At 44.1% G+C, this 12,168-nt stretch overlaps 1 protein-coding gene across 4 annotated transcripts; it reads left to right on the top strand.

Annotated features, from left to right (window-relative positions):
- The first annotated feature begins 2,860 nt into the window (after positions 1–2,860).
- metap1d (methionyl aminopeptidase type 1D (mitochondrial)) lies at positions 2,861–10,052 on the top strand. Of its 4 annotated transcripts, none has more exons than XM_089008717.1 (11): positions 2,861–3,012; positions 3,493–3,662; positions 4,804–4,953; positions 5,036–5,184; positions 7,850–7,892; positions 7,957–8,120; positions 8,893–8,990; positions 9,102–9,119; positions 9,190–9,268; positions 9,349–9,506; positions 9,595–10,052. In XM_089008717.1, exons 1-10 carry the CDS (start codon positions 2,943–2,945, stop codon positions 9,458–9,460), a joined length of 1,053 nt encoding a protein of 350 aa, XP_088864843.1. In that variant the 5' UTR covers positions 2,861–2,942; the 3' UTR covers positions 9,461–9,506; positions 9,595–10,052. The 4 variants fall into 4 exon arrangements, with proteins under 4 accessions (XP_088864843.1, XP_088864841.1, XP_088864842.1 ...); XM_089008715.1 differs by having other exon boundaries at positions 9,072–9,119; positions 9,595–10,051; XM_089008716.1 differs by having other exon boundaries at positions 3,493–3,659; positions 9,072–9,119; positions 9,595–10,047.
- The last annotated feature ends 2,116 nt before the right edge of the window (positions 10,053–12,168 follow it).

The following is a 12,168-nucleotide window of genomic DNA, read 5'->3' on the forward strand; positions in this document are numbered from 1 at the left end:
TAAAATGCTCCACTTTCTTTATCTCTTCTCCCTGTAGCATCACTCTTGCACTTGGATCCCTCTCATTCACACACATATATTCCGTCTTGCTGCGACTGATCTTCATTATTCTCCTTTCCAGGGGATATCTCCACATCTCTAGTTTCTCCGCCACCTGTCCCCTGTTCTCGCTACAGATCACAATGTCATCTGCAAACATCATGGTCCAAGGAGATTTTCTTCTAGCATCGTCTGTCACCCTGTCCATCACCATAGCAAACAAGAAGGGGCTCAGAGCTGACCCCTGGTGGAGTCCCACCTCCACCTTGAATTCCTCAGTCATAGCGACAGCGCACCTCACAACTGTCTTACAGTCATGATACATGTCTTGCACCGCTCTGACATACTTTTCCGTCACTCCAGACTTCCTCATGCAATGCCACAGCTCTTCTCTGGGCACCCTGTCATACGCTTTCTCCAGATCTACAAAGACACAATGCAATTCCTTCTTCCTCCTTTTTTCTTAAAAATGGGCACGAGTACACTTTGTCTCCATTCTTCAGGCGTCTGTTCACCATCTAAGATCTTGTTGAATAACCCAGTCAGGAACACCACCGCCACCTCTCCTAGACACTTCCATACCTTGATTGGTAAACCATCAGGCCCGAGTGCCTTTCCCACCTTCATCCTCTTCAGCGCCCTCCTCACTTCATCCTCGCTAATGTTTGCTACGTCTTGGTCCACAACATTCACATCTTCTACTCTTTGTTCCTTCTCATTTTCCTCATTCATCAATTCTTCAAAGTACTCTTTCCATCTTGCCATCACACTACTGGCACCTGTTAATACATTGCCATCTCTATCCTTACCATCTTTGTCTCTCTGTCTTGCCAGCCTGTAAAGATCAGTTTCACCTCCCTTGCTGTCCAGCCGAGCATACAAGTCATCATAGTCCTCTTGTTTGGGCTTTGCCACCTTTACTTTAATCGTGTGCTCCTTCTCTTTGTACTGCTCTACCCAATTTGGTGCCCTAGGCGAGATTACATCCCGGCGCCCCCGATACAATTCAATGACAACAGACAACTGAGCAATCACAACTGTTTAATTTGAGTAACAACAAACTCAACAGTAACAACAGTTACTTTGTCCAGTGTATCTTTCAACTAAAGACTAAAATTTGACACGTCTGGACTTCCTGGCAGCAAAGGCATCTATGGTGTCATCAAATGACACCTGCCGAGACATCTCACGGTTTATACTCATCAGGGCAAGTCCATTTAAACGCTCCTGAGACATGGTGGATCTCAGGTACGTTTTGATGAGCTTCAATTTGGAGAAGCTTCTCTCTGCAGCAGCAACTGTTACAGGAATGGTGACAGAAATCCTCAGGGCGACCCACATATTGGGGTAAACTTCCTTCAATTTCTTCACCTGTAGGAAGCCGAGAAGTTCAAAGGTTGTCATTTTGGCTTTTGGAAAACTCTGCAATTCCTGTACCAGTTCCTTCCAGTCCAGATCTGACTGCCCACCACAGCTTAGGGTGTTGCTGAGTGTTTGACATTGTTGACTTAGCTCTTCATTAGGTAGGTCAGGGAAGTTGACAAGTGTGTAGAAACTTGTAACGGATGGAATGAACTATTCCATCCGCTTTCTGTACTGCCCCGGCACCGAGGGCTTGGACGGCCTTTTCATCTTGCAAATTACAAATCCCGTCTCTCACGTGACCGGCCCCGACCTGACCTCTGATCCGCATTTACGCATCCAATAACAACACGTCACATGCTCATACATAATTTAGGAACATGTCACTGTTTATTTATTTGTAATGTTAATATATATATATATATATCGCATCTCGTCCATCTCCGCTTTGTTCCAGTAGCCCATTTTTCATCAGGGTGCTCTGGTTCCCCAGCACCTGACGCAGACCTTGTTTGGCCGGGCGACGTCTGAGCCGGCATGTCATTCCATTTATTGTCTCTCATCATTTTTATGAGGTAGGCATTAGCGTAAAGGGTCTTGCCCAAGGACCCACACTGGATGATGTCATTGTGCTCATTTTCTCTGCCACAAGTGGGATTCGAACCCTCGTCTCCCATATGCCAAACCGATGCCTTATCAACTGAGCTATGGAAGGTAAAGGTGACAAAGGTCAGCACATCAAGGTCGTGCCTGTGGTGGTCGGAGCACTCAGGGCAGTGACCCCCAAACTCGACGAGTGGTTGCAACTGTTGCGCTCTCCACTATAGTAAGGGAGATACGGTGTTGTGGGATCCAGAAAAAACCACAAGACAAGCAATGTGATACGTCTTGACTCAACAGTGGTTTACTTCGAATGCCCCGAGCTAATGCAAACGTATGTGCACAACAATTTCCGGTCCAACGATCTAAATCGGTCCGACACGAAACACTAACCGAAGCAGGCGTTCCATGTTTAAATAAACATTTTCGATATATATCATTTGTAAACCAATAGAACTACGCGAATATAACCAAAATAGGAAATACGATAATTTACAACCTGTCACACAACAGATCCCGGGAACAACATCGGATATCTCGGTCCAGAAAAGCGCAGTGCTGGGAACAGCACGGATACTGCGCAGAACCCTCAAGCTTCCTGGCCTCTGGTAGAGGACCCGAGCTGAAATGGTGGACAGACACCACCCATGGTGGGTGAGACGAGGATTTATATATATATATATATATATATATATATATATATATATATATATATATATATATATATATATATATATATTTCTAGACAGAACACACTAAGTGAGGGCACCAATGGGCATAGAAAATTATTTTTTTCCCCCGAAGCCAAGAGGGACTGGCGGCGTGGCGGCGCCCCTCCAGCAGATGGCGCTCTAGGCGACCGCCTATATCGCCTATGCCAAGAGCCGGCCCTGGACGGAAATCCGTCTCCATGTGGTCGCCGATTTGCTGCTGCACATCACATGATGACTGCACCACGTGACGTAGGTGTCATGGCTTCCTCCTGCTCTGCGGGATTTGCAACAAGAGCCGGTAGGTGACTTTGTCGGGTCACGCGTCTCGGTGAACGACGCGCCCGAGTGAAAAACAGGTGGAAAAGCCGTCATACGTTCCACGACTTTGCCGTGTGTGCTAACAAACTAATACGTCAAGCAACCAGAAAGGAACACATGCATACACTCGCACGCACACTTATTAGAACAGTGTGCGTTAGAATAATTTGCTTTTGGACTGATCAATTTTAGCTTTCATCGAGAATATTTTCATGCCATTTTGCAAATACAATAGGATACGGATACAAAGCATCACAATTATATTCAGTATCCATTTTTTTCAATAGTACCACTACTTTCTAATCGTTTAGAAATTTGGATTGGATTTGCGTTTATTAGTCTGACAGAAATTAAATTTCTCTGCCACAATGTATTTAGCCAAGGCACATATTTTACATTTGGGCACATCTAGCCCGATGCTAAACAAAAAAATGTAGCGCATTTAAATGTTTGCTTGCAGGACTAGCCCGTGTCCTTCGCCGAGTGTGCAGTTTTGACCCATGCAGATCCCCCACGTTGCGACTGCGTCAGCCACATCGCCGGTTCTTCTGGAGGAAGTGGATGAAATCCCGCTCATTCAATGTAGTTCGTCCTGCAACTGTCAGGCCTGCGTATCCCATACCCAGGGTGGTGACTTTTTTTCCTCCACTTTTAAAATTAAAAATAACGACTTGACCGTTTTCCCCCCGAGGCCAATACCATGAACAATTACACCAGCTGACACATTTGACAACAATATGCTTTTTTTCTTAATCGGCAATACAGGTTTTCGATAAATTGCACTGACACTGAATGTGCTCTCCTTTTTTTCTTTGGCAAGCCAGCGGAATCAGACAAAGCTTTAATTGTCCCACAATGGGGAAATTTGCAGTCCACGGCAGCAATTTGAAAGGGGGATGGGGGTAGGGGGTGAAGGGTTAAAAAGCCCCAATATATTCTAAGCAGAGTAAACATGCTGTATACTGTAAATGTGCAAAAATGTTTCATAAAAACTGTACATAGTGCATAAAGTATCAAATGATAGTACAATAACAATGACATAGGCTGGCGAAAATAAAGCCTCTCCTTTCTCATGGGCACCTTGAAGCACTAAGTCACGCCTTTGTCACATCTCAGCTCGATGACTGTAATTCACTTTACTTTGGAGTCAGCCAATTCTCCACGCTGCTCGCCTCTTGACTGCTAATCATCTAAGTCCCTCCCTTCACTGGCTTCACCCCTCTACATTTTCAAGATACTGTATTATTGTTTGTTTTCAAATCTTGAAATGATCTCGCTCCTGCTTACCTGTCCGAGCTCATCCACCCGTCCACGCCTTCCCGGCGCCTCAGGTCTGCTGGGCAGACCTGATTAGATGTGCCAAAAACTCATCGGAGGCTCCGAGGGGATCAAGTCGTTTCCGTTGCTGACTGCCACTCTGTGGAATGAGCCGCCACTGAACATTCGGCTCACTTTAAAAGCCGCCTCAAAAGTCACTTGTACTCTTTGCCATTCGACTTAACATGATTCCGACATGATCTTGCTTTTACTCCTTGGTGCTTTCTACTATCTTTGTCACTATTTTATTTCCTGCCAGCATATGATCGCCGCCCAAGTTAAGCGCTTTGTTACAGCTTCAGCTGTTGTTACAGCGTGATATCTATTGTATTTTATAGATCGGTGTCACAACTACTGAACTAATGATGTGTCAATGTCATTTACTCCTAGTTTGTTCCTGGATATGTCATCCATCTTTCAAACAGCAATGTTTTCTCCCCTTTCTGGCTCTCAGCACATCAAACAGCCGGATTACGTTGGCAAGGGACTGGTCCCAGAATGGCCCGACTATATTGAAATCAAAAATGCCCATCAAATTGAAGGCCTGGCCAGGGCAGGCCAACTCGCTCGACATGTCCTGCTGCTTGCTGGGCAAAGTCTGAAAGTAAGCGGTGACTCACATACATACATGCATGGTTCTTGCTTGTAGTTTGTCATCCAAAAATGACTGTGGTGTGTTTCTTCAGGTTGGTATGACAACAGATGAGGTGGACTTCCTTGTACATCAGGAGACAATCCGCCACAATGCATACCCCTCCCCTCTCGGATACGGAGGGTTTCCAAAATCCGTTTGTACTTCAGTTAACAACGTGGTTTGTCATGGCATACCTGACAGGTGCGTGACAAGTGTGACTGCTTCAATCCTTGGCATGTTTGAAGAAATCCTGAATAGGATCCCCCCTCCTCAGCACACACACAGGATTGAGCTGGATTTTAAAGTACAGTGGTACCTTGGTTCCGAACGTTGGTTTGGCAATTTGCCGGAGGATTTAACAAACAGAGAGAGCGATAGTATCGCCCGTGCGCCGCTCAGCTCCCCACCCTCGCGTACGCACTCGCGCGTCGTATTGGCGTTCGAACACCGAAGCAAGAATAGCTCAAATAGTTTGTTTGAACTGTGAGGCGTTTGAGAACCGAGGTACCACTGCAGTAGAATCATAAGAGATCTTCAACTGCACAGTATCCACTCTTAGTTAATGTGGTCCACAATGATCAATTCATTTTTTAAAATCAAGTTTCTCGTCAAAAGAAAAAAAGATATGCACTTCATCTGATGAAGAAGTCTGAAAAATATGAAGAAGATGAGGGGGCTGTACCAGTCTGTTTTCAAGGGTGTGGACAATACTCAGTCCCATTTGTGAAAAAGAGCCCCTCTAAATAATTTTGCCTGTGAAAGGTGACTTCCGTTTCCCTTGTATGGCACAAGCACAACCGTTTGCAACACATGCTTGCCATTTTTCTTTTGTCACCATCCAACACCGCAATGTGTGACTGTAACCATCCTTACTGAGCCTCACAATATGCACACACAAGCCTTTTGTTTTGCTGGCAACCCATTCATGAATGGCTGTGATCTTCATGTCACGGCTGATGTGGCACAATAGGAAAAACGTGATTCAAAACCTGAGATCATTCTCTCTTTGATGCCGAATCATCATTGAGAAATTGACCATATTTTGCGCACGATAAGCCACACCCAAAAGCCTTCAATTTCTTCAGATAAGGACCCTGTGTTTTATAACCCGGTGGGCTTTGCACGTAAAGCAATATTGGGAGTGAATGGATTGTCAGAAGGGTAGTCTATTAATAAAGTTTCACTGACCTAGATAAGATAAGAAAAAAACTTTAGGCTTTCGTCCCACTATGGGGAAATTTTCAATCAGGTGCAAAGTGGAAAGGGGGTGGGGATAGAAAAGAGAAAGCATCGCATTGCAAAAAAATCTGAAAAAGAACTGTACACAGTACAGAATGCAGTGTAAAATATCACACCTAGATACAGTGATACCTTGGCTTACAAACGCTTTAGCTAACAAACATTTCGCCTTACGAACGTTAGGAAATTCGCGAGCGTATAATCTTGACATACGAACTGTTTTTCGGGAAACACACAGAGCGCCACAATGAGTGACGTGTTGTTCGCAAACGAGCCGGTTCTTGGAGCTCCTAACAAGGAGCTGAAAATGGCAGCTGACTTTTTCCCCCCTGTATTCCCCGCCCCCAGCATTCGGTTAAAGCCGCACGGGATTGGTCAAGATATGTGGTAGAGGAGGGAGGGGACACACGCAGCAGTGAGCGGGAGGAGGGGTTATAGTGCTCGCAGCTTGCTGTTGCGGCTGTGAGCACACGACACAGGAAAGGCAGACGACAGAGCTTGAAACAAAAAGTGAAAGGTGAGAAAATGGATAGAATATCCCATCAATCAGGTTCCACAAATAACCCGCACAAGCCGTCTGTACAATTTGAACAGAAAAGACAAGAAAGCCAAGAATGGAGTTTCTCGTGTGTCTGCCTGCATCTGTTGCCGATGCAAGATCACAGCTTCCATCCAAGATGTCCAACCCGGAGCTCCTTGAGGCCCTTTATGCAAAAAGCGATCCATTCCACCAAGCCATCAACAACCATTACAAAGGTAAATAAAACGACTTTATTATACAGTACAGTTTATTTCTTTCATTACAATACCATCGCACATTTATTCAACAAAAAATAATGTATATTAGGTGTAGTTTTATTTCATTAAAAATGATGTTTTATGGGGACCTGGGAACGGATTATTTTCATTTTAATGGTTTCCTTTAGGAAATTCATGTTTGAAATACACACTTTTCACCTTCCACACACTTTCTGGGAACCAATTAAGTTTGTAAGCCAAGGTATCGCTGTAGAAGCATTTATGCAACCAAATCTATGCCGCGTAAGGTGGCTGTGCTATTTATAGTATGGATTAGGTGAGTCCAGGTTCTGATTGTTTTGTTGACATTCCCGTTAGCACAGCACTGTCTGCACTTTGTCAGCACGTAACCACAGCCTTTAATGTAGCCCCTTATGTGGTGGGCCATAGAGGACGGAAAATACACAAGTCACAAGTCGTGACTTCTCGTTACGAGTGATACATACCGCTAAAATTCGCCCACCGTAAACTAGCAAAATGAGTAAAAACAAACGTCTTATTTTGTTGTATTTATCCGCCGGTCCGTGAAAACATTGTCTGACATTAGACCAGTCCGTGGCGCAAAAAAAGGTTGGGGACCCCTGCTTTAAACCACTACCGGGCGGTATAGCTTTAGTCATTTGCCACACACAGTATGAGGCACACTTCGATTTGATGCGTCCAAGAGGTGAGTGAATTAGCGTGCGTGTGTGTGTGCTTGCGTGCATGCACACGCTGCTCACCTTAAAGCGCTGAGCGCATATATGTATGAAAGATGTATCGTGAATGTTTATTCCAATGAGAAGAACTTTGCGTATGCTTCATTCATCTTCACTTTGTGCGCCTGCAGTCGGCGACTTGAAGATGGCGATATTATCAACATCGATGTCACCGTAAGTTGACGGTTGGGAACCACGATACAGTCTGAGCCGCGTTAATTCCGGCCATTCCCACTAGGTGTACTTGGACGGTTACCACGGTGACACGTCCGAAACCTACTTTGTCGGCAAAGTGGATGAGGTCGGTCGCCGACTGGTGGAAACGGCAAAACGTTGCAGAGACGAGGCCATCGCAGCCTGCAAGCCTGGTGCACAGCTTTGCGTTATCGGGAACACCATAAGGTAGAGCGCCGCCCGCGCTCGCAACAGTTTGGGAAGTGCCCTGATAATGACTTTTTTTTTTTTTTTTTGCACTTTGAGTTTTGTTGATTGTGATTTATGAGATTTTTTTTTTGGTCAAGATTTTTTTCCCTTGCGCTACAAAAAACCATCACGACTATGCAGTATCACAGACCGTATCATAGCCCAAACACCGGAATCCAATAAGCGCAGCGCATATAATGCAGGTAACATCTAATTTATGACCGGCGCGAGTTACGACCACCCGTACTTACGACCGCCAGACCTTATCGCAGCTTCAGTGCATCGCAGATTTTTTTCAGGGGAAAACACACTGGCTTTGACATTCTCTAAAAAAAGAATGACAAAAGAGTGCCAACAACTACCGATAATGTTTTTCTCTCTGAGAAAGACTCCTTTAAAAACAAAAGAACCCCTTTTTTCACTACATTGTACTTTGCGGATTTCACCTATCGCGGGCTATTTTTGGAACGTATCTCCCGCGATAAACGAGGGTTCACTGTACCCCAAAAGATTTGAAAGGAATCAGTTTCAAACCAACGGCTTGAATAAAAGGCCAAAAATGATCTTTTCGCTCAAATTGTGGAATCATAAAACATCTCTACCTTAAAACGCACTTACAGAATATATGGTTGATATGCGGGAAGTATCACTGACTATCTGATAGATCCAACTTTGTGATTGAAGATCCATCGATTAAAGCACACCTCAAGTGTGAACTAAATGCTGTAACAATCTCTGTGTTCTGTCGCAGTGAAATAGCTCAAGCTAATGGCTTCCAAGTGTGTCCCTATTTCATTGGACACGGAATCGGCTCCTACTTCCATTGCCATCCTGAGATCTGGCACCATGGTGAGTTATCATGCCGAGAGACCTTGCGCGCTTTACGGTTGGGGTTCTCGCATACACCGCGCTCCCCGTCTTTCTAAACAGCCAATGACAATGACGTGACCATGGAACAAGGCATGACTTTCACAGTAGGTGAGACAAATCATCAATTTGGTGCGCAGATATAGGACCGGGGGGCTGACAAATTGTTGTCCTCTGGCAGAACCTATTCTGATGGAAGGGTCGGCAGAGTTTCGCATCCTCCAGGATAAGTGGACCGCGGTTTCTGCAGACGATGCAAGGTAGGTTGCTCGACTTCGCCTTTCCCTGTCAAATGCCAAATCAAATGTAGATGACATGTGCTTTCTTCCCACTTCTGCAGATCGGCTCAGTTTGAACACACGGTAGCCATCACCTTGGACGGAGTGGAAATTCTCACCAAATTGCCAGAAGAGAACGACGAAAAAGATTCGAGAGTGACATTTGACTGTTGAAAACTCCATACGTGTGCACACAAAAACATACTGGTGGAACTCCAAGGTAGCAGGTTTTATGTGGGATCCCCATCATCAAGTCAACGCCTAGATGGATTTCACATTTCAATATAATGTTTTGTTTTCTCCCATAGCCACACCCAGGACGACAACTTTCCAACATTAGCCCCAGTTGAGTTATTTTCATCCTTCTTCATTGAGATAAATCTGGAACAGCACCGCCTCCTACTAACATGAGCATTTGCCCAATAAAACGCAAGTGATGTTTTTCCACAAAGTGCCAATGTGGAATGTATTTGACTCCTACCTTGTAACATTCAACACAGATTGATTCTAGTTCCATTTGTTGTTGTAATACACCCTAGAGCAGGGGTGCTCACACTTTTTCAGCATACGAGCTACTTATAAAAACAACCAAGTCAAAATGATCTACCCACTACAAAAATGCAAAACATAATTATTTTCAAATGTATTAAGGATTCTTTGTATGTACAATGTATGTTGATGTACCTTGCATAACTGAATAAGCCAATATTGCACAACACACATAATAACTACATATACATAACATAATAAATAACTATTAATATTTTTTTGTAATTACCCGAGTTTACTTTGATGACTTGCACTGAATTGAATCAGCCAGGGATGCATCGTCCGGACAGTAGCTGCTGACAGCCAGCCTCAAGCACATTTCCAAATAAATGTTCATCATTCATGGTGGAACGGTATTTGGACTTAACGTAGGAAAAGGCTGACTCACATAAATAAGTGGAGCCGAATAATGCAGTCAAGGAGGTAGCGCATTTCATCATGTTGGGGTACTTTTCCTCTGTAAATTCCAGAACTGTCCATGAGCCCTGGACTTCAGTGAGTGAAAACACTCACAATCTCTGATGTCTTTCCACATTTGCTGGGTTAAATCCTCAGCCGTGGCTTCACAGCGCCGTGTAACTGTATGTCTTGACAGCTGCAGAGCTTTGATTGAAGATAATATCTCTGCCTTATTTTTAAAGTCTCCGAACAAGGAGTCAGCTGCTTCAACGAATGCTTCTTTTACCATCTCTCCGTCTCGGAAGGACTTATTGTTTTTAACGATGGCGTGACTCACCCGGAACGATGCTTTGGTTGCGGCTTTCGCTTCCGGACAACTGGGATTTTAGTTTGTCCACCGTTCTCTTTCTCAGCTGGCTTTTTGGCGGGAAGTCAATGTCGTATTTTCCATGAACAGTTTGAAAATGGCGCTCCACATTTTCCCATTCTGTATGAAAGTAATATGTTTTGCCCCCTTACTTGGTCAAGCTTTCTCACTCATTTTGATCACCATATGTTTTAGCAAGAGCTTAAAATCGGAGGTAATTCGCTGACTAGCTTGTACATTTTGCTGCGTTTAGCGCCGTCGTTTACGCATGCACGGCGACCTCAAGGTAAAAATTCAGTTCTGAATGGTTGCCTTGTATGTCAATCACGTGACGGGACGTTTGATAGGCTGACAAATGTTTTTTTTTTTTTACTGTCACGCTGCAATCGACCAGTACTACCTCCGCGATCGACCAGTAGATCGCGATCGACGTAATGAGCACCCCTGCCCTAGAGCACTGGGGTCAAACTTAAGGCCGAGGTACCAGATTCGGCATGCCAGATATTTTTTTGTGGCCCGTGAAAGCAAATCACTTTTGTCAACTTGCTAATATTCGAACCGAAATGCCAAATTGTCACGTCACGACTTTGAGATTTTGCATTTTTTGTGTTACCTTGTTTACGCTCACTTGAAGGATAATTGAGATGCGATAATCTTTATTTGTCTCGCATTGGAGAATTTCCCAATTTACAGCAGCAAAGTTATGAAAGGAAGAGGAAAGAAAAAAGTGGAAACAACAAAATTGAACCAACTATCTTAATTGTAGTATATATGAAGCAGTGTTTTTCACTCATTCGAGCCAAGGCACATTTCTTTCATTGAAAAAAAATCCCGCGGCACACCACTATCTGAAAATCCTGGGGGGAAAAAGGCTTATTTTAACAATTAAATGTTATATTCTTATACAATAAACAATAAAAACCACTTTCAGAATGGAGGATTACATATCTAAATTGAAAGAATTTTCTAAACTGGACTTTCAATCGAAGCAGGAGGTAATAATTAAAGGAAGACCAACACCGGAGCGAAAAGGTTTGCTTCAGACAACGGGACAGAATACTCGCTCTTTTCAGACGGACTGGTACACACGAAAAGGCTGGCTGTTTGGATGTCCAGCAAGAAACCGCCTTTTCTGCTTTTCCTGCCTTCTGTTCTCAACTTGTGGCAATGTCTGGACTCAAATGGGATATTGCGAACGGAGCCTCATCAAAAATGAGCGAAGACTCAACATCAGCATCCACAATGCTAAGGTAAAGGAGAAGCGGGAGCTTTTAAAAGATCTCATCAATGCCACCTGCTTCCTTGCCAAACAACAGCTGGCATTTCGTGGAAATGATGAAAGTAAAGGCTCCGCTCATCGTGGCAACTATGTTGAACTATTACATGCTTTCGCTGAGAAAGATGACAGGCTAGCCAGTCATTTTGGGACATCCACTATATTTTCTGGCCTGTCAAACAGAATACAGAACGATTTAATTGAAGCAGTTAGTGATGTCATTAGAAATGACATTAAAAAGGAGATCGGTGCAGCCCCATTTGTTGCTGTAGAAATAGACGAGATTGTCAT

The sequence above is a fragment of the Hippocampus bargibanti genome, linkage group LG11, assembly GCF_051943395.1.
Source record: "Hippocampus bargibanti isolate YZ-2025 linkage group LG11, ASM5194339v1, whole genome shotgun sequence".
In the NCBI taxonomy this organism is placed as follows: domain Eukaryota; kingdom Metazoa; phylum Chordata; class Actinopteri; order Syngnathiformes; family Syngnathidae; genus Hippocampus; species Hippocampus bargibanti.